Genomic DNA, 26725 nt, shown 5'->3' on the forward strand with positions numbered 1-26725 from the left:
GTTATACTCTCTTAGCTTTTGATTTGAGACCTGATAATACATCAACCGGCCATTATAATCTTATTAGAAATGGTAATCTACGCATAGAAGTACGCTTTGCTGCAAATTTACCCAACACGGTGAATCTAATTATTATGGCTCTATTTGACTCGGTTATGGAACTCAACAATCAACGACAAGTCCTGTATGACATGTAATGGATACTTACCAGATCAAACGTTTTCTAAGTAAAGACAAACACGCTAAGAAAACATTCAAGGGTGTGTATTCATGTGATAACCTTCCAAGAGACATAAGTAATGAGCGACCCATTAGTCTTGTGGCGAACACCGATCCCCATGATAAGGAAGGCACCCATTGGATAGGTATGTTTATAAACAAGGATACAATAACAGTGTTTGACCACCTGGGGTGTTTCCCAAGCCACCCCATATACAAAGGCGCTATCCTGGACTATGTGAAGGATATAGCACCCGTTATACATTATAATAAAACACCTGTGCAACATCCTGAAGACATCACGTGTGGCCAGCACTCCTGTTACTTTGTATCTAACATGTCTGAGAAACACTCGCTGATAAGGGTTATGCACACCTATTCACTGGACCTCCGGCAAAATGATGTCATGGTTACTGCTTTTGTGAATAAGAACAGCTTTCGGAGATCCCCTGTAAATGTTTTTGATCGTTGGCAAAAATGTACTCTTATTACTAAACCTTAAATTGTGTACACATATAAATAAACACATTTTCTTTTTAATTGAAACAGTCTTTTTTGTCTTATTTTTTCATTTATTTAATATTATATAAACATGTTAGACATGATCAAAATGATTAGACATAACGCCTTTGAAAGTATGAATAATATTTTTATTGCAATGAATTAATTTCATTGCAATAAAAATATTATTCATACTTTTGTATGTTGTAATTTTTTATAAAGAGCATCAACACCCCCATAACTGCCAACACCGCTTTCATCATAATAGCTTTCATGCATGCTTCAATAATAGATGTTCACCGCTGAAACACTTCAAAAAATAAACAAAGGCATAATGGTTGAAAGATGATTTTATTACAACTCTTATACATATAGCGTCTGGCACAACGTGACCCTTTTTGATATTTTTTCTGCAGCCTTATAAATAGCATTATACAAAACTCCCCGTTCCCCCCGCATATAACTCTGTATACATAGAACACTTGAGGCATTTAAAAGTTCATACAATTCGCGGTCCTGTAAAACGTATCCTTTAATGCTAAAGTAATGTTCATACAATTGCTCCAACAGCTGCTGTAACACCTCTCTAGGGTGTAAATATAAAGAACCCACATCATATTTGTACAAATGCCAGTATTCATCCAATACCGGGAGCCATGTGTTGGTACATATGTTACCTATACACATCAAACTTTTACAAATTGGCTCTGGTCGGGGGGTAGGTATCTGTAGATATTTCAGGGTATCTGGGGCAATTTCCGATATCCGCTCTTTCAGCATAGCGTATAACAGTTTTTCCACACATACACGACCCGGTTTCAGTTTACGATCCACACGCCTTGCTGGCCCTTCAGAAATCTTATCCTAGAAACAAATATACACATATAAAAAACAAAACTCTCTTTATTTCTCCTCTCTCTTTAAAACAGTTTACGGCGTGCTACACAAGGCTTCAGGGGATTCCCAAAAGTGTATACGTCACAAAAATCTTTATCCATTAAACGGGCTACCCTGTTTCTAAAACGCACAGGACCAGCCATGTGTAAAGATCTCAATTTTTTCTCGGGATTGCGACAATGGTATATTTCTATCCATGTTTTAGATAGAACACTCTCCATACTAGCATGTACACGCATGCCCATGCCTTTATATACAGCTTTAAGCAGCTGAAAACCTTTATATGAATTCAACAGAAATCATATCCGACGTATTGCTCTAGCGTGATAATCCAGAAGTAAACAGTCATGAGCATCCTGTTGCGGGTCATCGCTTTTATGTCCATAACACCAACGGTAATAATCACGCTTCAAACACACTTTCACTACACAGGCCGCAAAAGCCTGAACAGTTGAGGTTTCCAAAAAAGTCATAGCTTCCTCTTCTTCTTCATCAGAACTTTCAAAGCGCTTTAAACAAACACACTTCTTACACATATTGCGGGCTTGTGTTGCTGGACTTTCGATCATTTTTGAACAGCACACACAGTAAAAATTGACGGTATTAAATGAAGACCGTTGACTTTCAGTACCGTCAACTTTATCTGCCGTTTTCTGCAATTCAAAAAAGAAAGAAATGTAACTCTTCAATACATATATATATATATATATATATATATATATATATATATATTTTTTTTTTTTTTTTTTTTTTTAAACACATAGTTCACACACACACACACACACACACCCTTTTCCTACATACCAATTTACACAGAACAGGTCCCTCAGCCTCCATAGCAACAGCTGCATTCATAGACAAACCGGCCTCCACAGCATCTGCTGTCTCCATAAACAGTCGATCTTCATCAGCGCTTGTTTCCAACTCCGGGGTCATGGCTACATCTGGAAACAGCTCGTCCAAAACACCCAGATCCGCATACAAAGGCTCTTCAGAAGTCTTCATAGATTCGTCCATAGCCTTCAGATCGGCCTCTGTATAGTCTGCATCCATTATACCAGCCTCTACACCATCAGCATCTTTAAATGGATAAGAATCAGGAGGTGTCATATCACCCAGATTCATTAAAAAAATGCCTTGGCTCAACTCATCCTCATACGCCATTCCACTATAAGTGGGACCTTGCGATTCCTCATCAGCTACAGCAATTATTGTTGTCGGACTTCTAGGACTATCAGCCTTTTCAGCGGTGTTGCTGACGTCTTCCCCTCCTGTATTCTTAGAGTAGTAGCTGTAACGCTTCATGATTCAGGGGTATTGTAAGCGTTATGCAAATAGTACAGTCAGACTCCAAGAGCGCCGTCTACCTCTCTCCAGAGCTCCTTCTGTATATATACACCATACTCCACCCCTAGGGGAGGACCCACAACTACATCACCCCACAACGCCCACCGGCCTGCCCCCCTGACATCACAACTTCATACCTACATCATCTCATCAAAACCCTGGACCTTGACCCCAAAAGGATGTCATCAGCCCTGCTGGACCACGCCTAGCCCCCAAAATATTACCTCATGCACGACATCACCACCGGGAAACACCCTTTCCTACACCACCACGCCCTAAACACTAGCCATGACGTCACTGTTAGGTTAGGCCATAGAAAAAACTTCAGGGACACGCCCGTGATTTCACCATCCCTGCTGGGACACGCCTAGCCCCCAAAATATTACCTCATCCACGACATCACCACCGGGAAACGCCCTTATCTACACCACCACGCCCTAAACACAAGCCATGACATCACTATTGGGTTAGGCCTTACAAAAAAATCAGGGACACGCCCGTGATGTCACCATCCCTGCTGCACCACGCCTAGCCCCCAAAATATTACCTCATCCACGACATCACCAATGGGAAACACCCTTTCCTACACCACCGCGCCCTAAACACAAGCCATGACGTCACTGTTAGGTTAGGCCTTAGGGGAAACTTCAGGGACACTCCCGTGATGTCACCACACCTGCTAGACCACGCCTAGCCCCCAAAATATTACATCACCCACGACATCACCCCCCGGAAACGCCCTTTCCTACACCACCACGCCCCTCAACACAACACATGACGTCACTACAGCACCGGGACATCCGCTAAGGCGGGACATGCGTTGCCATGGACACCCCAAGGGGCGGGACATCCGGTTAGGGCGTGGTTAAGGCCTGTCATGTTGATGAAAGGTAGGTTACTGCACTACTCACCTTGTTTCTTGCAATATGTTTTGTTTATAGTAAACAAACTTGACAGCCTGGGTTTTTTTCTCAGCAAGGGTGGTCTGTCTTCTAAAGTGGGTTGCGTTCCTGTTATAAAAAAAAACAGCACCTGGGGGAAATAGAAAGTAGGGACCTTTAAACAAGAAAAGTAAAGCACACTATAGGTTTTGACATCTCAACACCTATAAAAAAAATGGGGTTAGAAAAAAAGATGTTCTTGGGATGGTATCCCATCATGTTTCGGAATTTATACTTAAACCTTTGCCAAGACACGTAATTGTCAAAGGCAATCTGGTTTTTAGGCCATACACAATGAGTATGAGATAGACAAATGCCATATAGATTGCAGTTGTAATACTTTTTTCATAATTCAGCTACTGGGTTTTGCTGTTTGGTTGGTTGGCAAGTTCTGTCTTAGATGGGAGGACAGCTGCCAGCAAATGATGGCACTTTCTTTTTAATGAAACTCGGCCACTATTTTCTAAAGAGACAATATTTCATCCTGCCGTGTGGTTTGTATTATTCAAAACCTAATATACGTCTGTTGTTTAGCGGATCAGTCTGACATTTGTATGGTTGTGACCGACTAGCCAGAACCCCCCCACCCCCCTCACTGCTTCTGACACTATGCCACAAGTGGTGTCCTAGAGTGAACCATCACTGTGTTTCGTAAGCAGCTTTCTGGGCTAGCTTGTGTACCCCAAACCATCTGGTATTCATTCAGTGCTGCTGTTTTCACGTAGCCTCATTGTACGTTCCCACCTTTATACTAACCTCCCCGTTTGCAGCCCTTTGTGTTGGTAAGTATTGTCTGTTGGTGTGTCCTTTACACCCTCACCGCCTCCTTTAGATGCCCCAGAACTCCCTATATTGAAATCCTGTAGGAAACTGAAATAGTAACCGTTGTTTTTCCCCCTAACCCATTCTGTGTATTTTACTGCTAACACTGTCTTGTGTTTTTTTTCTTTTCTCGATGTGCTTCCTTCGTCTGTGAATAACTGTGTGTCTAGAAACAGCTCTGGAGTGACTTTGCGGTGCTCAATGGGGGGAAGATTAATAGTGACATTTGGAAGGCAAGTATGCAGCCACTTTTTTGCAACGTTTTACCTGTACACACGTGGGCTGTTCTGTTGCTTGCATGTCACGTGGCCGCTGCGCCTTTTTCACAAGACCCTCCCATAATGTAGGTCTGAGTGAGTGAGAGGACTGGGGCTGGGGTGGTAGGCAGCCCCCTTCCCATGAGCATTGCTGACAAATTCACCTCAGAAGGGCGATGTGGCCACCGCTGCAAGGTGAACTTGCAAGACTGGACTGGTGTTGGAAAATAGCTGGGAATGCATGCGTGCCCCCTTTCTGCAGCCGGACACATGCTCGGTCTTGGCTTCGTTGCACGGAGGGGAGGGCATCTGGCCTGTGTTGGTTGTCTCATGTGCAAATAAGAGCAGAATTGCAGAATGCGCCCTGACAGCCCTGCGCCATTTCTTTGCAGGACTTGCACGCGGCCACTGTAAATCCACATCCCAGTTTGAAGGAGTTTGAAGGAGCAACTTTGCGCTACGCCTCTTTGAAGCTCAGGTAGGCACCAGCTGAACAGTCGATTGTTACTGCTCACTGACTCACTCCACTTTATTTCCTCATCCGTTTCCAACAGACTTCGAAAGAGAATCCTTGAACTAGCCCACAGAGGGTACGACGTTCCCTTACTTTTCAGGGAAATCTGTCATCTTTACCTTACTTTGTGGGGCCCGCCAGGACAGAAGGGCAGGCCACCTTTGTTTTTTATTAATGTTTGTATGTTCGTCCCTGCTGGGGATTCAACTCCGTGCCCTGCAATAACAATCCATTGTTGCATATAATTAGCTGTATTTCTTTCAATGAACTCCCTGGGACATAAAGCCCATTCCCAGGCAGTCAAAAAGCCGAGCTCTGCAGCATGCTGCGAATTGCTGTAGCCACAGCAGTGTTTGCAGGTAGAGATAAAGGTGTGTGTGGCTTTAGACATGGGCATGCCTCTCGAGCGGTATGAATGGTGGGTAAAGGGGGGCTGCATAAAGATGCATGCTGAGGGGGGCAATGCCACACTAATGCTGGTCCTTTAAATGCATATGCTTGCAGACTGTTTTCTTCAGACTTGCAAGAACTGTAGTAAAACACAGTGCTTTGTGGGGTAGTAGAGGAAAGGAAGGACCCAGGTATGGGGTTTGAATTGGGGAAGGGAGGGGCAGGGCAGAAAAGGGCGTGGGCAGAGGCAATATGATTCCACATTCGTTTATTTTTTTTTAACACTTCGACCACTTTACTATCCATTTTCTATCATTTGTTTTGCAGATGGACGGCGGCGCCATTTTGCTGAAGCGTATAAACTATTTGCCTGCTCAAGTTTCCCACATATGTTATTTCTTTCTTCCTAGAAATGTCCCTCAGTCAGATGCAGACGAGTCCTGTAGGATCAACAGTGACCCAGAGGCCAAGGTCAGTTGTTATTCCAATTTAATTTAATAGTTGCATTTTTATTTTGGATCACCCTTTTTTTGGTGACGGCATACATAAATTGTCTTTTTTTTTCAATGCTTATATCCGCGTGAATAATGCACTGCCTTACATATAGATTTCGTACAATGTTCTCAAAATCTGGAATTATTGTTTGGAATAACTTAATCAATCAATGAGTTCAAAATTGTCAGTTAAAGCCAGACCATTTTTCTTCCATGCTGAAATATCAAACTTGAAAACACAAAAATTAAAGTTCTAATTGGTATAAAAAGCACTTTTAAAGCATGGAAAATGACAGCAGGGAGCCGGGGGAAGGGAGCAGGGATTCTGGGGGTGTTTCCTGGAGAGTCAGCAGAGGGGAGGGGAAGTAGTCGTGGGACTCCCTCTGTCTAATTCTGGCACTACCCCAATTGCCGTCCGGCATAGTAATTGTAGCTGCCTGTTTTATGCATCAGCCTCCCTCCACCTCTCGTCTCCTACCCTTTTTTTTTCTTTTTTCCTGTGTAAATCGGGTGCTACCTCAATTGCCGTCAGGCATAGTAATTGTAGCTGCTTGCCTTCTGCAGCCACCTTCCCCTCCCCCTCCCTCTGCCTCTTTCACGTCTACCACCATAGCACTTACTCTTATCACTGTCCCTTGACCTCTGATAATAGCCTGTCTGTCCCTTTCCCTTTCCTTCTCTCCTCTCCTACATCTCCCTCCCCAGTACTCTCTGGGTTCAGTCGCTGACCCTCTATGATAGTCACTTGTTTTGTTCCTCTCCTCTTCTCCTCCCTCCCCTCCCCCATACCTTTCCTCCTCCCCCTCCTTTTGTGACTCTTGCACTGCAACAATTGTCGTCAGGCATAGTAATGCTACTGCTGTATTGTCTCCTTTTTCCTTCCCCACTTCTCCCTTATTGTTCTATGCACGTGTACTATTTGTTAAGATATGATAGTTTCTTTATCACATTCTGACGTTTTCAAGGACCTGTAAGAATGTAACTGTATTTTCCCATGCTCCCTTCCTCCTTGAAGCGCTTTGAAACACATTGTGTACAGGCGCTATACAAATAAACAATCAATCAATCAAAACAGGGATGTGTGATGGTGTAAGCACAATGAGTTGAGAGAAGGATGTTTGAGAAAAGATCACATAGAACTAATTCCGGTAGAGACAGAGGATCAAGCGGAAAGGGCCTCCATTTCACATTGGGGGGAGTATTATAGGTCTCATGATCTGCCACATACATCTAATCGCCTTTTGCTCAGAGACTGGCTAACTATTGCTGACAGGTTCATAATTGCACCCATAATTGCCTCATTGAAACACATCAGTGCATCGTACCTGCTGCAAATCCCATGTCTTGTATGTATCCAGGTTTAGTTATATATTGTCGAGTTTGGAATTCTAATCCGGGAGGGGGGAGAGAGGAGATGAGCACTTCTTGAGTAATGTTGGTTCTGTTCTTTCACAGTAAGTGCAAACACCCCCTGAGCTGCTTCAGGAGCAAATTACAGGGTCTTGATTAGGGAATAGCAGCACTTGATAACTAAGCATATTTTTAAGCGGTGACCGTGGTGGGTAGATGTACATTTGCTTTTCCTATGTAATCAACAAAGCCTGTGCCTCTATGAAATGGGTGCAAGAATGCAGACAAGGTCAACATCTTAAGATGTCCAGCTTGCGGATCTATTTTGCAGCTTGGAAGATCACAGTGGAGTCGGTGCTCAGGGATGGCATTGACATGGTGAGAGTAGAAACGCTGGGGCTTTGCCTCCTTGCAGCCACTCCACTTGTTCAGGGTGCAGGAGATTCTGCACCTGTGTGTAATGTTCCGGTGCGCCCTGCTGGTCTACGGGGGGTGGGGGATAGTCGAGAGAATGTAAGCGCCCCCTCCCCAATCCCAGGAACGCATGCCGACTTAATATACTAACCTGAACAGCTAAAATCGCTGCCTTTTTCTTGAGATTGTGACTGTGTTCGCGTAGAGTAGCAAACTAATTGAGAACGTGGGGACATTCTCAAAGGGGGCTGCCATAGAAATTTAGTAGATTTTGAGAATGTTGATTGTAATTTTCTGCGTATTTAGCGCCAGGTGGGCTTTGCTCAACATGTGGGGTTGAAACTCGCTCTTAAAAGGCACTTCCTAGCCCTGGAAGGACCCCTGATGGCACAGAGTGGCATCTCTCCCATTGTCGCATACCCTGTCCTAAGGTATACTTGTACATTTTGCATGTTTGCATTGTTAGTTTTGGATACATACAAGCAGAAACTGAAACTTCTTTTGTGCCTTGAAACACCTTTGTTTATAGGTGCATTATAAATTCCCAATAAATAAATAAAATATTGCATTGCAGTACAGCCACGAGGGTGATGGGATGCGAGAAGGGACGCACCGTTTATGGATGTTGGTAGGTTATTTACCCGCCCATTGATGGCCCAATGCCGTGCTAATCCCTGTGGCCATTCCCACCCACTATCTGCACCTCCCCGTCCAAACATATCCTCCTGGGATCTCCTTCATCTATCTTTATCAAGCTGTAACATCAGTGACAGAGACAGCCACTGGCTTGGGAGGGCTTCATTTAAGAAGCAGAACTCTCCTGTGACGCTCAGCCCCAGCAGGTGATGACAAAAGCCTGTCAAATCGCTCACCTGTGCGAGCAGTGTGTAAGTAAACGTGCAGTGGAAGTGGACAGCAGCCTGCCCAGCCCAGAACAGCATAGCCCCCATGGGGAGGCCAAATACTTAACTGCTCTGGCACACTTTTAGATGCCCCACACCTACTTTGGGAAACTTAATATCCTATGAATTGGGGTGGATACAATTGACCAATGCAAGTTGGAATAGCTATACAGCCTCCTGGTCTCGGAGGAAGGAAGACAGGGTTGACAGCGCAGTGGGTAAATTCACTTACTGCAGCGATCTATTTGTAACCTGAAGGCAATGCACTTATCCTTATGCATCACTTTTCCCCCCTCAATTGTTTCAGGACATTTAGGACCAGTATCACGGTTACCAAAGCCGTAGGACACAAAACAAAGGGACAACTGAGAGTGGGCATGCAGGCACTTCCATGGGTATTGAGTGTTGGGTAATCACTCACAGGCCCATTTTTGACACACTTTTTTAAAGCTCCCCTCCAGCGCTCCGAAATGTTGACGTTGCTTCCACAACTTTCCTCCCTTGAGTAATATCAAGTGCTGTTGTGTAAGTGCATGCTAGTGTTATTTTAAAGTAGTATTCTAAGAGTTAATGGCTTAATTGCAGGGCTATGTGTGCTACTAATGCAATAAAAATGCCTTGACCAAGTGTGCCTTCTGCCATTTTATTTATAAGCAGTATGCCTAGCCTGATAAAAAAAAAGCAAGCATTGGCAAAGATTAGGTATTGGAAAGGCATTTGCCAGACACTACCTTATGTCCAGACAATCACACCATTTTACAGCCATTATCTCAAAGCTAGGTAGTACCATGCTCGCTGCGCCGGGCAAATGCCTATCTAATACCTATACAAAAGACCAAACTGTTGGCTTTGCCAAAACTTGTTATCTCATGTTGCCAGTATGTAACCTTGCAGTGCCCTCTATGTGACCAGCTGAGCGTCCCACCCTCACTGGCAGTTTGTATGTATGGGTGCGGTAGGTTGTACATAACGCTAATCTACCTGTGAAGCATTCAGGTGCTATAGAAGGAGAGACGTGATGGGGCACAAGAGCATGGATGCGGTTAGGACGGACTATTAAGAGCACACTGGGAAGGTCATGGAGGGAGGTTCGTATAGGATCCTCGTTGACCATGCTCTATGGTGATAATACGCTCCGCAGCTCTGGCTGCTGTAAGTTCCTTTTGTAAAATGCTTCTTGTGGGAGCACTGCTGGCCGCCAGCCCGAGTTTTGGTAGGCCAGAGCGAAGCGTGGGTTCAGCTCACACTGCAGGGCCGTTAAACACCATGACTGTCTCGGCGGCGGGGTGTGAAAGTTATTTGCACCCTGGGATTTCCGGGGGTGCCGATAATTTTCTATTGTTTTTTGATTCTGTCGGGAGAAGTTCTCAGCACGAGCACATCTCCCGTCAGAATGGAAAAAAGTTTTAAAAAATGTCCGCTGCCATTAGGAAATAGACTAGGTCCCTTTTCGGTTGGCAGCGGCCATTGAAAACATGTTCAAAAATGGCTGTCGTCATATGTGGCGGTGGCCATTTTTCTTGGTGTTTTTCCACCGCCACGGCCGGTGAAGGCGGAATTGCGCCCGGGAAAGACAGATTCTGATTGGTCAGACAGCCTTTACCAGATGCGAATGAGAAATAAATTGTGGCCTCCAAAGGTTTGTCTAAGTACCACCAGGCAGAGTGGGCAACAGCTGACGGTACTCGTAGACGTAGTAGCAGGCCCCCTTGTGGGAGTCAGTAGCATCAGCACTGCACTGGTCCACGCACCTTGTGCACTTCTTGAATTCAATCATCAAATGCTGTGTAAGTGACTTCAATTCAGCACTCCAGCTAAGTCAATGCCTAGTCTGGGATGCCCAATGGAAGCCCTTATTTATATATTTGTATGTCAAAGTTCTTTAAATCTGGATGATGAACCCTTATATAACGCCCCTCTCTTTGGATCTCCCCGACCTCACTGAGCCAAGAAGTAGGGTTGTTTTGCAAATTAAAATGTTTATTTGAAGAATTGAACAATATATATATATATATCACACTTTTATGAATAAAATAATCTCTGAATAGCCCACTTATGAATATGACAATGATCAGCAATGGGTAATATTACAATGTCAACAATCTCTTTAATCAGTAAGCAGTAGGAATAGGAGAATAAGGTAGCAGAGAATACTTTTATGGTTCAAGGAAATGCAAGATGGGAAAGAATGCAGCAGAGAAATAAACTAGATCTGGTTTCAATCAAAAGACAATATAATCACATTTTCCCCTGTGACTACTCACTCCCCCCGCCCTCCCCCGATGCAATATGAAGAGATAGAAATGAGGGCACACAGGTTTCAAGAATACAATCAATAATGCAGTTCAATCCCACTTCCCCCAGCAAGCTTAGAGAAAACAGGTATGATTTTAAAACAGGCAAAAATACTTCTGAATGTGATTGCAATGAATGTGAAAAATATGCTAAAATGATTTTCATTCACTAAAGGATATTCAGGATAGTGAGAGTTACTTTGGATTGGTAAAGGTCAACACTAGCAATGATTCATGAATGATTATCAGATTGGAAACGAATTTCAGCAGTTGCAACAAGAAACAGCTATTCTGACATGCGGTGAAATGGAGCTAAATTGCAATTCGCAGCAATTTTTCCACGTGCGTGAAACGCGATTACGGAAAAACTATAAGGAATTGGAATGTCGTTTTGGGTTCGTTCTAGGACGTGCGGTTACAGAGGTTTTTGTGAAGGTAGATTTTCAGAAACAAAGTCAAGATTTCAAAATGACAGATTGCACTTTACAGATTTGGAATCAACAGGATGGACACAAGATTCTATAATGCAGTTCTGGACAGGTTGAAGTGGATGTAAGAGGATTACTTTAAACTAAGAGATTGGTTATGGACAGTTCTAGACTAAATACTCACTCCTAGGCTTTGGACTGGAATGGGCCTCGTCAAAGATCTGGTCAAGGGTTTGGCTTCACTCTCGCCACCGGACAGGTCCAGGCACTCTGGGTTGTGCTCTCAGCACCGCACTGGGGTTTGGACAGCCTCTCAGACTGGATCTGACGGGTTCTGGATACAGCGCTGCTTTCTGGGTCTGGATCTTGGTTCTAGCACAGGGTTCTTAGCCAGAAGCAAAACAGCTCAGCCAGGCTGTTGAATGGTTTAGTTAGGCCCCGTGGAAGTTTAGGGATTAGAATAGGGTTGCTAGGTTCTGAAGGCCTGCTGCAAAGAGTTCAGTTTTGGGTTAGGCCTCCACTTCACGGTTCTAGAGTTTGGTTCTAGAGTTGGTTCTAGATGTGGAATCTGGAGTCTTCCTGCAGGGTGCTGCACCAAGAAATCAGTTGAGTAGTGGAAAAAGGTGTGTCCTATCTGTCCTCACAGTCCCTATTTATGTATTTCCAAAGTGGGTGGGGAGGCTGATTCTTTATGCCCAACCCTCTAAGGATTGGATTGGTTAAAGGATCAGCGTGTCACCTGGTGTCATGTTTATGGCTTAGGTGAAAACACTCCTCTTTGTGTTTGTACAGTATATCTGATTTTCATAAAACACATATTTACAATATACACGACTTGTTAATGCTACCTAAATTGCATGACAGATTGCCTAAGGTACACTGCTGTCCAACTCTTATCTTCCTAGGAGCTCTGGTTCAGAAATGACCACTTTGTGCGCTTTTGGTGGGTTTCCCAATATTATTTCTGCACTCATTTTTAGACATGCATTCATATCCTCTCTGGGCATATTACTGTCATTTCCTATGTTCATAGCAACAATACAGCAGCTACAATATGAATAAATTCCGGGGTTTGGTCTCAGAACATCACACGGCGTCCTGCTTAGTTTTAAACCGTGAGGGAATTTTTCATTTTAAGAACCCCAAAGTTTCCCATTTTTGTCAGCTTGGTACAATTTGTTATAAGCATTATTATAAAACATACATTTGCTTTCAATTCAATTCACATCTCCGTCTGGTCCGCCCCCTAGAGCTGGGCTGACTCAGAGGGTCACATGTCTTGTTTCCTGCCAACACTTTGTTGACAGTTCCACCCGAATTTAGCATATTCCTATTCACCCTAAAGAATCCATTGTCTTGACTGAGAGCAACAGGCCAGGGTGCCTCTGCTAGTTCCTGTTCACACCAGCCTGTCAATCTCTTGGCCAAGGGCAGGGGAAGCTTCCTTTGTCCAGGGAAAAGGTGTGAAGGGTTCTCAGGGGAAGCAAGCCTTTTGGAGTTTTAACTGCATCAGGTTACTTTCTGATCAATTGTATCATAGTTCCTTGTGAAAGAAATAACATTTATAACCTTAAAATAAGCAACATATCTTTAAATCAAGTCTTTTTCAACATGAAATCACTGTGTGGCACTCTATATGGCATGTTGATGGAATTCTCTTCTTTTGGCATAGTTTGGGTTCAATTGTTGAACTTTACACAAATGGTTTTAAAACACCGGCTTTCTGGTAGAGGTGAGCAACGGTATTACACCCATTTTTGACAGCTGTCTTTCCATCAAGTATCTTTAAAATAGGATTTTGTTCTGAGAATATATGATTCTTTTTAACATTGTATTGATGTGGATTCTTGCAGTAATGATGTGGAACACCCAACAAAGAGGTTGGATCTTTTAGGTGATTTGTGAGTCATGATTTTAGCAATTTGTGACAATCAAGAAAACAGATTTTCAAACAGCTCTGTGTTTCTTTTTGCACTCGGCATTGCTTTTTCCAAGTGGTTTCAGGCTGCTTTGTGGGTAGCCCAATGGTGGTTTTTGGAAGTGGTCTCCTGTGTTACCACTGACATAGGCAAAAGTAGATGGTGCAAATTGACAATGGGGGTCCTTGGAGTCTCTCTGCCAGACATTAGTCCTGTTTGCGAGAGACTTACCCAGAGTCTTTAGCTCACTATCTTTCACAGAGAAGAAATATCCCAAATATATCAGTCTTTGTCCTGCCGTGGGGCAGTCCAGCACTGAAATGCTAGGCAATTCTCCTCTGAACAAGAGTAACAACAGCATCTCCAGACACGTGTTTCGGTAAGAGGGACTCCCAGGACCCCCCTTGTTAATTTGCATATTTAAGTAACTTTGGGTCTCACCCTAAGTTACTAGGGGAATCCAGACGTGCACCCCTTGCTCACTATTCTTAGAGAGGCACAGCTCCTCCCTACTGATGAGGTCCAACCAGACCGAAACACCTGTCTGGGGATGCTGTTGGTACTCTTGTTCAGAGGAGAATTGCCTAGCATTTCGGTGCTGTACTGCCCCAGGGCAGGACAAAGACTGTTATGTTTGGGATATTTCTTCTTTGTGAAAGATAGTGAGCTAAATACTCTGGGTAAGTCTCTCGTAACCAGGACTAATGTCTGGCAGAGGGTCTCCCAGGACCCCCCTTGTTAATTTTAAAAGTAGATGGTGGCCTATTTTTCAGGTTTTCACTGCGCAATTTCTGGTGATTTCTAGCGAGCAGCATGCTTTCCGGTGGCCATTATGATGTTTCTGCTGCCAGAAATGCACAGTGATGTTTCATGGCTTGGATGAGTTGGTTGATACATCCCACAGCTGCGTGGCGGGCAATAAAAGACTTGAACAAGTGAAAGCATTTGCTGCAAAGAAGCCAGAAGCTACATAAAGGTACAACCCAAGGAGACGAGGTGCAGGTGTGAAAACAGCACTGCTTCTGTGCTCGTCCAGAAGACGGCATGCTGTGGAGCAGAGATGTAGCCAGGATAGTCTAACAAGTGGGGCCTGAAGCTAATGTAGTTGGGCCCACTGCAGTGACATTAACATCTGTAAATGCCCACACAGTGCTGCTGAGTGGGCACTGACAGATTTGGGGTGGGTCTTGCCCACTCAGGCCCTACCCTGTCTACACCTCTGCTGTGGAGGGCAAGGTGGCCCATACTGGATACTCCTTTATGCACATTTTAGGGCCTAGCATGGATGTGTGTTAAGAGGTGATGGGACATCCCGGTAGGACATACAATTAGGAACCTTGACAGAAGGGGTCTGTCATTGTGCAGATGAGCATGCGCCGAATCTTTTAACCAGCAGATTGTAGGTCACTAGTTCCCCAAGGGAGCTGCTTGCCACCTGGTGGCCATTTGATAGCACTGCATTGTCTCAATCGTATTGCAAATCCGTTCAAGATGACTTTACTGTCAGGACTTGTGCTAAACACCAGCAGAGGCGTAAAAGGGCAGCCATTACTGGGATGTAGCAGAATCTGATTTGCTACTGCACAAAGTCAGTCACGTGTTTCAGCAACTACTCCAGCTACTGTTTTAATGGAAAATCAAATAGATGAGGTGGCCCGAGTTTTTTCCTGGGATTACCCTGAATACTCCTACGACCCGTCCCCTTTCCTCCATACTTATGGGACATCTCTCCGTCCTGTGGGACTGGACCAGAGCACTTTGTAAAAAGCATCCACATTTTTTTCAAAAATGTCTCTCCTCTCTTTCCTGCGTGGGGCATGGCATGCGGCCGTAACCCCGCCCACCTTGGCTCCGCCCTGCGCATCGCCCATTAGTCCTTTTCTCCGCACGATCGAGGCTGGACGCACTTGCATCCTCGGAAGATTTTCTTCCGTTTTTCCCTCTCTGGCTCTCGCTAGCGTTCGTTTACTAGTCTGTCTATGTCTTTTAAACTAGATTTTCCAGACTGTTCATCATGTCACCGTCGCTTTGCGAGGGCGGATCCCCATCCTCTTTGTTTAGAGTGTTTGGGGCCGGAACACAGTTGGGACTCCTGTTTTTACTGTGACTCCCTTTTGGTCCGGGCTCTTCAACGTCGGTTGGAGCGGTGGGAGGAGGTGTTCGGACAGACTCCTCCTTCGCATTTTCAGGCGTTCATCGACGAGAAGAAAAAACGGCTGGTAAGTTCTTTGATTTTCAGAGCACCCCGGCCGGGGGATACCTTCCCAGGTTCCTCTCGAGCCGGGAGGGGCGTTGATCCCTCTTCTACCGGGGTTCGCCCTGTGAGGTGCCTGTCGGGCCTAATAATTCTACCAGAGTTTTCTCCGAGGGTCTCCATAAGGGGCCTGTGATCACCGGAGTACATTCTGAGGCCCCTCCTGTGGGGGCTGTGTGTAGACCCACTTCTACTGAGTCGTGGGTTACCGGAGCTTGCTCTGAGGCCGTTCTTTCGGCTTCCCTCAAAAACAAGACCGGGGTACGCCCCGAGGTCTTGGCTGGGCTTGAGGTTACCGAACGCATGTTCGAGGCCCGTGCCGATAAGGCTTCTACAGGGCCTAGGTCCGAGGTCCCTCGTACAGAGGCTAAGGCTACCAACAGTTCTGAGGGGCCGGGCAAGGCCCTGTCGGTGACAGCGCACCGTTCCCGCTCTTGTGGTGACACCAGATCTGTTGAGAGGGCAAAGAAGAAAGTTTCTTCTTTTACCGGCAGTGCCGAGGCTCTTCCTTCGAAGGCTCAGTTGGCGGTTGGTATGTCGCAGAAACATTCCAGGCCTCATAGTACCGGCTCTGCCGAGGTTCCTTACGTTAAGGCTAAAATTAAGACCCCTGATCCATCGACAGGGACCCCTGCCTCACTTCCTCACATGCCGCAGTTCCCCTCAGATGAGGACAAAATGGCGCCCGTTCCCGCCACAACCACGGTGGCCATTTTAGGTACTACCCCATCGGCCCCTGGTGTAGGGTTTGGTCCTTCGGGTGAACCTAAGGTCCCTTGTGCGCATCCTTACCGGCCAGTTAATGATTGGAACGCCCGGATGCCTCTTCCGCACAATACTTCGTTGCCCGCGGGGGCGGCTCCCTCGATTTTATGTGGATACGTCGGCGGAGGGGCCTGTGTGGCACCCTTCCCCGTTGCGTCCCTGGATTTGTCCACCTCATGAGAGGTCTCCTCAGGTTCCGAAGCAATCTCCTAAGGACGCCTTTTTCGGTAAATTTCAAGCGCTTATGCGCACCAACCCCATGAGGGAATATTTCAAGGGGCTTTTCAAGGAGATATGTCCACCCGTGCCTCCGGCTCCACCCGTCCCGTCGGTGGTTCCGCCGGTGCCTCCCTTGCCCGTGGTGCCTCCCCCTGCGCTTCCGCCTGTGCCACTAGTGTCCCCAGTGGACAAGGCAGTGCCTGACTCGGCTCAGCAGGAGTCGGACCTGTCAGATGAGCCTCAAGGCGATCAGGACAACGAGGACCTGCCCCGCTCTACCAGAGCTTTCCATGACCGGGTACTGGACATGATGAGCTTCTTAGATGTTCCGGTGCCTGAGGCACCTGCTCCGCAGGAGGGCGTGCTTTCTGGGGCGTTCACCTTGTCTCCTTTGGAGCGTACCGGCCTGTTCTTGCAGAAGGAGGTTCTGGCCAAGGTCCGAAGAGTTTGGGAAAAGCCACACTCGGGACTTTTTGTCAATAAAAAGATTGATGCGAGGTACAGGCTACATTCCTTGGAAGAAGTGGCCTTGTCGTCTTGTCCGCCTCCCTCCTCCACAGTGGTGGCTGTGGCCACGTTGCAATCCAGACCTGCAGCTTCCTCCTCCGCGACTCAGGTCTTGGGAAAGGAGGACAAGCTCCTGGACTCCCTAGGGAGGAAAATCTTTGCCAATTTGGCCTTGCAGCTCAGGCAGGCCAATGCAGAATTGATTTTGGCGGGAGCTAACATGCGGATGTGGAGAGGTCTGTCATAGTTTGAGGAGCACATTCCAGTCGAGAAGCTGGAGGATTTCAGAGGAGGCCTTTCCGATGCCAGGGTCTTGGCCCAGGATCTCCTGGAGGCTGCGGCTCATCACGTAGACACCTCGGCTGGGGGTCTGATGCTAGGGGTTGATACCTCACGGCAAGCGTGGCTGCATGCCACTAAGTTCTTGAAGGAGGTGCAAGACAAGGTTCTGGACCTTCCATTTGATGGTAAGGAGCTTTTTCATAAGCCTGCCAAATGAGGGTTTTCCGCGCTCGCACGAGACCCCGGTGGGAGGACGCATTGCGTCTCATTGGGAGGCGTGGCAGGCCATCACAGAAGACAGATGGGTCTTGTCAGTCGCTCGAGCGGGCTTCCGCTTACCTTTACCCCCTACCCCACCCATCAACCCTCCTTTTCAGCTGTCGGGCTCACCCTCCCTCAAGGCCGAGGTTCAGAAACTTGTACACCTCGGGGCTGCGGAATGCGTTCCCCTTGGGGAGCGAGGGGAGGGCTTCTACTCCCGGCTGTTTACGGTGCCCAAACCCAACCAGGCTGGCCTGGACACCATCCTAGACCTTTCCCAGTTCAATCTTTTCTTACCCCAAGAGAAATTCAAGATGATCAAGCCCAGCCAGATACGCTCCTCCTTGCGGATGGGCGATTGGCTCAGCGTTGTGGATCTTCAGGACGCGTACATGCATATCCTGATTTGGAACCCGCAAAGGAGATCTCTCCACTTCTCTTTGGGAGACGAGCACTTCCAGTTTGGAGTGCTTCTTTTTGGCCTCAGCTCCGCGCCGCGTGTCTTCACGAAGATTATGTCGGTGATTGCGGCCTAACTTCGTCTCCAGGGTATCCATGAGTATCCGTATTTGGACGACTGGCTCTTATGCCGGGGTGCGCCCCGAGGCCTTGGTGGGGCTTGGTGCTACCGAATGGATGTTCGAGGCCCACGCGAGTAAGGCTGTTACCGGACCTGGGTCCGATGTCCCTCGTACAGAGGCTAAAGCTTCCAATATTTCTGAGGGTCTGGCAAGGCCTTATCGGTGAAGGTTGTTTCTCACTGTTCCTGCTCTTGCGGCAACACCAGATCTGTTGAGTGTGCAAAGAAGGGAAATTCTTCTTTTACCGGCAGCGGCGAGGTCCTTCCTGAGAAGGCTACTTTGGCGGTTGGTATGTCGCAGAAAAATTCCAGGCCTCATAGTTACCGGCTCTGCCAAGGTTCCTTATGTTAAGGCTAAAGTTAAGACCCCTGATCCATCGACGGGGACCCCTGCCTCACTTCCTCACGTGCAGCAGTTCCCCTCAGGTGATGAAAAAATGGCGCCCGTTCCTGCCACGACCGCGGCAGCCATTTTGAACGCTACCCCTACAGCTGCGCCATCGGCCTCAGGTGTAGGGCGGGTTTCTCGGCCTTGTGCGCATCCTTATCGGTCAGTTTATGAACGGAATGCTCGGATACCCTTCCGCACAATTTTTTGTTGCCTGCGGGGTGGGCACCTTTGGTTGATCTGTCCATCCAGATATAGGAGTGGGCCATGCTTCATGGCGTCTGGCTGCTTGCGGTGCACATCCCGGGCCAGCTGAATGTCACAGCGGATGCCCTGAGCCGGCGGACAGTGGTCAGCTATGAGTGGGAGTTGAAGGCAGAGATCCTCTCATGGATTTTCTTGCGTTGGGGCACACCGGTGGTGGACCTCTTCGCTACGGCGGTGAACAAGAAGCTTCCTCAGTATGCCTCCAGAGGGGGGCTGGGAGCCTTCTCTCTGTGGGATGCTCTCGAGATTCTATGGCACAACATGAGAGCTTACGCCTTCCCGCCTCTGCCTCTAGTTCATCGAGCAATTGGGAAGCTGAAGAACTCTATGAACTGCTCCCTTCTGCTCATGGCCCCGTGGTGGCCGGCCAGTTTTTGGTTCTCAGAATTTCAACACCTGTCAGTGTTTCTGCTGATCAGATTACCAGTAGCCCCAGATCTTCTTCATCAAGGGGAACAGCAGATGTGGCACCCCTCCCCACAATCGCTCAGCTTGGCGGCATGGTGCCTGAGTTCAAGTCTTAGAGCTTTTTAACTTGTCTACGGATAACATGCGTATTATCCAGGCAGCCTGGGAACCCTCGACCAGATCCCAATACAGGAGTAAATGGCTCAGGTTCTGTCGTTGGTGTTTGGAAAAGCAGTTGGAACCAAGGGTGGCTACGATTGACAAGGTGCTGTCCTTCATGTCCTCCCTAGCAGAGTCGGGTGTTACGTTCTGTCATGCAGAACTTACCTTTCAGCAGTTTCCGCTTATCTTGCTATAGTCCAATGCTCTTATTCTCTGAGTAACCCAGTGGTTAAGAGGCATTTTGCAGGCTTGACACTCCTCTACCCTCCGGTTCGTAGTCCGAACCCGCCTTTGGACCTAAATGTAGTCGTGACGGCGCTGTGCCATAAACCCTTTGAGCCAATGGCTATGGTTGACCTCAAGTACGTGTCCTGGGAAGTGTCCTTTCTGGTGGCCGTTACGTCAGCGAGGAGAGTGAGTGAGCTCCAGGCATTGTCGGTGGAGCACCCTTTCTTGGTCTTTCACTAGGGCAAGGTAGTCCTTCGGACGAACCCAGCTTTCCTACCAAAGGTAGTGACCGAATTCCATCTGAAACAGTTGATTTCCCTTCCGGTCTTTTTTCCGAACCCTGCCTCGGAGGCGGAAAGGGTTCTACACTGCCTGGATGTCCGAATAGCTCTTGGGTTCTACCTGGACAGGACTTCCGAGCTTCAGAGCTTTTCCCAACTGTTTGTGACCATCGGTAAGCCTCAGGGCAGGCCGGCGTCTAAGGCATCTATTTCCAGATGGATTACCGCCTGTATTACGGAATCTTTCACTGTCCAAAAGTTGAAACCTCCTAAAGGTATCCGTGCACACCAGGTGCGAGGCAAGGCAGCCGCGGTTGCTTTTCAGAAATATGTTCCCTGGGAGTCCATTGCTAAAGCGGCTACTTGGGCCTCCTCATATGCTTTCTGTAAGCATTACTGCCTCGATATGCGCTCTAGAGCTGAAGCTCAGTTTGGCCAGGCTGTGCTGAAGAACCTGTTTCAGTAAGGGGTATTTCCATCCACCCATAGTTCCTGTAAGGAGTGCTTGGGAATCTCCCATAAGTATGGAGGAAAGGGGACGGGACGTAGGAGTATTACCAGGTTACTCACCATGGTGACCACCTTACTCCTAGTCCGTAGTCCCCTTTCCTCCATACGCCCGCCCGCCGTCCCCTCTGATAAGGTTCCTCTGTTATTGCTAATGGGTCTTTGACCCTGCGATAGAAAAGTACTGATGGGTGATGCGTGGGGCGGATCCAAGGTGGGCGGGGTTATGGCCGCGTGCCGTGCCCCGCGCATGAAAGAGAGGAGGGACACATTTTTGAAAAAAACGTGGCTGCTTCTTACAAAGTGCTCCGGTCCCGTCCCACAGGACGGAGAGATGTCCCATAAGTATGGAGGAAAGGGGACTATGGACTAGGAGTAAGGTGGTCACTACGGTGAGTAACCTGGTAATTTTGCACCAGTGTTGAGTGAAGGCTGCGGCGTTGCACGGCATCGCCACATGGACCACACCCCTTTCCTACAATGAATGCCCATTCCCAATCCTCTTAATGCAATGAATGATTGACGGTAAAGGAAGACGAGCGACTGCATCGGAGAGCCCCTCTTGGCCTGAGTCACTGCCTTGCATGGACTTGCATCGAGAGGCGGAGTATAGTCCATGCAGTTAAATATGGAAACATGCCTTGTTTTAAAGATCGGAGGGGGTGGGGTGAGCAGAAAGTGTGTTGACAAGCAAAGGCATGTGCATCTCAGCCCACAGACAGTTATCAACGACTATTCTAAAATGGGGACTCGTGTACTGTAATTCGTGACGCAGGATGTTCATCGTATACGCTACACATATTGGACAACCCAACCACAGTTAACTGTACGTAGAGGCTTGTTGCAGGAGGATTGCTCAGATTAAATAAGGTGCTACAGTAAGGCTCAGCATGGACCTTTTAAATGGGAATATAAGATTCCTTTTTGAGTGGATGACCGAAGGGAGTGTCCATACACAGACAGACCACACTGGTGTTTAACTACCATCGTTGTCACATGAAGATCAGCAGGCAACGCTTGCACATCGCCACACGGAGCACTGGGGAGTTCTGGTGTGTACCTTCCATCACTGTCGCATGGAGCTTGGCAGGTGACATTTGGCCCTGCTCACACCCAGCATTGGGGAATTCTGGTGTGTACCTCCCATCACTGTCGCATGGAGCTTGGCAGGCGACATTTGGCCCTGCTCACACCCAGCATTGGGGAATTCTGGTGTGTACCTCCCATCACTGTCGCATGGAGCTTGGCAGGCGACATTTGGCCCTGCTCACACCCAGCATTGGGGAATTCTGGTGTGTAGCTCCCTTCACTGTCGCATGGAGCTTGGCAGGCGACATTTGGCCCTGCTCACACCCAGCATTGGGGAGCTCTGGTGTATAGCTCCCTTCACTGTCTCATGGAGTTTGGCAGGCAACATTTGCCAATGCTCACACCAAGCATTGAGGAGCTCTGGTGTGTAGCTCACTTCACTGTTGCATGGAGATTGGCAGGTGACATTTGGCTATGCTTTAACCCAGCATTGGGGGATTTGTGGTGAGTAGCTCCCTTCACTGTTGCATGGGGCTTGGTAGATATGCCCATGCTTACACCCAGTATTGGGGAGCTCTGGTGTGTAGCTCCCATTGCTGTCGTATGGAGCTTGGCGGGTGAGATTTTTCTATGCTCACACCCAGCATTGGGGAATTGTGGTGTGTATCTCCCTTCACTGTTGCATGGAGCTTGGCAGGTGACATTTGGCTATGCTCACACCCAGCATTGGAGAGCTCTGGTATGGAGCTCCCATCATTGGCGCATGGAGCTCGGCAGGCAACATTTTCCCATGGTCACACCCTGGCCCGTTTCTTGGCCCGGGCGAGGCGGGCGACTGCCCGGGGCGCAATCGCCCACACTGGTGAGGGCTCGACTTTCCGTGGGCGCATGCGCCATGGGGCGAGCTCCATTGCCCTGGGCTGTGCGCGATTGCTCGAGTGGAGGCAGCAGGTGCTGGCGCTGCCTCTGATGTGCTCACGTTGGTTGCCGGGGCCGGCACCTAATGTGAGCACATCAGCTACTCGAGCAATCGCGCACAAACGACCCCCAATTGACATCCCCGGCCCTTCAGCCTTCTTCCATTCAATCCCCACTGCGGCACCGGGATCCCTGCTGCTAAGTTTCATTAGCAGCAGGGGCCACTACCAGACTCAGCGCCACAGCGGGTGAATGAAGAAACAACAAGCCACGGGGAAGTGAACTCCTTTTTCAATCATGTTAAACTCCTTTTTCAATCATGTTACGAGTTAACGTCCCCGTGGCTTATATTGTGTTCCCTAAGACAAGGGGGCATACGTTTCATGCAGAATCTAAAAGTGAACGGAAAAAATAAAAATAAATGAGACTGAATTTTAGTGTATAAATTCACCTTCTTTTACTTATTGAAAATGTAACTATTTTTTTTTCTTTGCATGCTCACGTAGGTAATCCGCACGTGAGCATGCAAAGAAAAAAATAGTTACATTTTGAACAAGTAAAAGCAGGTGAACTTATCCACTAAAATTCAGTCTTACAATGATTGAATAGCATGGGTGTTATTGACCCCTGGGACACACCATGATCTACTCCACAGTAATGCGGTCTGAGCTTGAGAGGACACATCTGCGGGAATTGAGCGTCCATTTTAGGGAGATGAAACCCATTTTAAAAAGTAGCCCCTAGTTGTCCATGTTGACGAATAGAACCTTTATTAATGCCCCATAGTCAACAGTGTTGAAAGCCAATTAGCGACCCGGGATGACTGATGGTGCCCCCACACACACAGCATCAGGCTGCACCTAAATTGAAGTTCACTTTGTGATACAAGCAGCCTGCCCAATTGTTAGTCCCCTAGTAAAGTGTGCAAAGAAAGGTTGAACACCCAATGCCTAAAACATATACACAAGCCAAAAGCTGTTGGATTTGCCAATGTTTTTAACAGGACTTCGCTGATGGACACTCACAGTGCTTATACATTGATTGGATGAAAGCAGACCTTGTTAACACATTTTTACTACTTCCAGCTCAAATGAAGTCATTAACTCACAGAAGACTGCTCTGAAAAAACACTGGCTTGCACTTGGAGTGCAACGTTTGATGTTAAGGCTTGAATAAAGAAAGCTGAAAGAGTTTCCTTCTTGCTCAGTACATTGATAGGACAACTCTAGCGTGAACCAGACGACTGAGTCCTTTCGCCAGTACTGCCATAGTACCTGGCACTTGGCTTGTTCACTTGGGGGAGTACAAGTGGATGCTTTGTAAACAAACTATTCTTCCCTTATTTCTCCAAAAATTATCCTCGGTTACCACCCAGGTATTTTATGATTACATCAAAATGTGAGGAGTGATTAACTAGAGGAGCAACTCATGAGGGAGCCAATAACCAGGGGGGTGATGGGTCATATGAACCAAGTACCAGAGGAGTGATGGACCAGAATACCAACTCATGAGGGAACAAATGACCAGAGGGGTGATGGGCCATAAGAACCAAGGACCAGAGGAGAGCAATCAACCAGGTTCCCCAAGACCAGAAGGGTGACTGAGCAGAAAAGAGTGACTCACAAGGGAGTCAAAGACCAAAGGGGTGACAGAAAAGCGGAGCAACTCATAGGGGCCTTGCTGCCAAGTGGGGGGCCCATGCCATGGGTGACGCCATGAAACAGTCCTGGATGGATTTTCACTTTGCATGGTGCTCCTTCTAGGCTCTTACTTATAATGGGAAGAACACTAATGCCAGTCCTAGCATTTAACAGGAGATGCCTGGGATGGCTCAGTGTCACAAAGCACATGGAAATACCTGGCAGGCATGCAAGAGAGCCAAGGACTGGAGGAGAGTGACGAATCAAGGACCAGTTGGACGATGGACCAAAGAAGCCAAGGATCCAAAAAGCTAATGATGTGCTTTAAATAAGTCACACATACAAGAAATTAAAATAGACACTAATAGTTAGAAAAATAAAAAGCTATTTTAATGAAGTTCTTGAATCACAATGTAATAAAACCTGTTTCATGTGTATAAGAGTGTTTTATTGACGTTGGGTAGGAGTTACTTAACCGCAGCGTATAGTTTGGGAGTGGCGCGCATGCCGAGCGCGGGGAGGTTGGGGGGGCGCAATTTAGTGTTTTGCCCTGGGCACTAAATGGACTAGAAACTGCCCTGGTCACACAGAGCATTCGGAAGTGCGTAGCAAGAGCTCATCCTGGGAATATGTCTACACTCTGACTTCCCTCTCACTGAAAACGCTCCTTACTACAAAAAGCATCCTGGCATGCAAATTGCCAAAACTTTATTGATCCAGCAATTCAATTTGACGAAAAGAATAGGGCGGATGCCTGGAAGAAAGCAGCAGGATACCACCAAAAATGAATAGAATAAAAGTAAACCGGCAGGGAGCATGCGATGAAAAGGAAAGGAATACGTGAAATAAAAGGTAACAGGTCGAGGTGGGATAGTATAGATGCCCACGGGAGAAGAGAAGAGAAGAAACGATGGCAGAATGGGGATAGGTACGGGGTTTAGGGGGCGGCTGGTAACTGTTCTTGCATATAAAAGGAGGAGAGCAGAGGCTCACAATATAAATAAGAAAGTAAGCGGCGATGGCGGTTACGGGCGAGGTGGATGAAGAGAAGGGCCGGAAGGAGGGCTAATAGTACACACAACAGCAGAATGGGACACGAAAGAAAAGGCTAAAGAAGTAAAGGAAGAGGAGCGCCTGAGGGGAAAACCACATATATTGTAAGGCGTGTATACTATGCTAAATCACCACTGTAGATTCCTCGGAGCACATGGCTTGTCCTGGAAGTAGGCCTCTTGTGTCCCAGCCTTGGGATGACAGACTTTAGTGTGAGGAGAGCAGAAAAGTGGGGGGCGGTAAGGGGCGGGAAAGTGCAAACAGACATAGGGAGGGGTGATGTGGCAAGGGAGTGGCTTCAATCCCACAGGCCCAACTGAAACGGTTCTTCATCGACCAGCCAACCCTGTCCCTGATCCATGCCAGTGTAATGGGCAGGAAGCAGCAAAAAAGAGAAAAGATCCGAAATAAAAGCAAAATAAGAATTCTGCACCAGAGGAGATCACAGACAGTATAATTCAACCACTCAATAGATTTGATTGAAATTGATTACCTTTGCTAGTGGAAATTGGTTGGCAGGTTTTGGGGAGTGGTGTTCTCGCCAGATAACAAATCGGCCAAAGAAGAACAGATCCCCATATCTCCAAGTCTTGCTGCAGTGTTTAGTTTAAATGTAGATTTATGGAGCCACACAACGTAAAGTTTGGACGGGGGTAAAAACGGTGCAGGTTTCGACAGGGAGGATTGCTCGTGGGCAACGTGTTTGTCTTGGAAGCAAGACAACGCAGAGGAACACTGGTTCGAATCCCGGTCCTGCGTTTACAGACTGTTCTCCGGTATTAAGTGTGTTGTAAAAGATTAATTGATTGTGTGCCCGTTTTGCTGCTCGTGAATAAGGCGTTGTGCAAACAGATTTTGTTCAGATCATATTTTATTGCATACGAAACAAATGATGAAATAACCTCATCCATGAGCAACCTTGTTTAAAAAAAATGATGAAAGATGATATGTAATAAAAGAATTAGCATATCAGAGTTGCCTTAAACATATTCCGTTATTTTGCTTCATTTAGTTTACATGCACATTTTGGTTTTAGCGTGTTAAAATGGCTCAATTCCTTACATTTAAAGGAAACCTTGGTTGTATATCTTTCAGATTTGAAAGTTCATCAAAATGTTGGTGCCTCATTCCTTTGATGCCCCAAAATTATCCAACATAATTTTGCCCCATGTCTTGCCTAGGTTCTGAAGTTCATGAAATAAGGCGCAGTTGTTTGTTCTGTGCTCTATTTTGCAAACATCAAAAATGGCCCAAATTGGATTTGATCACAAATTGGATTTGGAGGGA

At 47.0% G+C, this 26725-nt stretch overlaps 1 protein-coding gene across 10 annotated transcripts in view; it reads left to right on the plus strand.

Moving 5' to 3' along the window:
• APBB2 (amyloid beta precursor protein binding family B member 2) overlaps positions 1-26725 on the plus strand; it is a 1500548-nt gene that overhangs the window by 962094 nt on the left and 511729 nt on the right. For 6 of the 10 annotated variants that reach the window (XM_069631754.1, XM_069631756.1, XM_069631753.1 and 3 more), the window contains 3 exons: positions 4898-4960; positions 5377-5462; positions 6299-6359. In XM_069631754.1, coding sequence (XP_069487855.1) covers positions 4898-4960; positions 5377-5462; positions 6299-6359 — 210 coding nt within the window. The remainder of the gene's footprint in view (positions 1-4897; positions 4961-5376; positions 5463-6298; positions 6360-26725) is intronic. The other 4 variants (XM_069631760.1, XM_069631757.1, XM_069631758.1 and 1 more) reach the window with 1 other exon arrangement.

This window comes from Ambystoma mexicanum, chromosome 6q (genome assembly GCF_040938575.1).
Source record: "Ambystoma mexicanum isolate Mex_15411 chromosome 6q, UKY_AmexF1_1, whole genome shotgun sequence".
Classification (NCBI taxonomy): Eukaryota; Metazoa; Chordata; class Amphibia; order Caudata; family Ambystomatidae; genus Ambystoma; species Ambystoma mexicanum.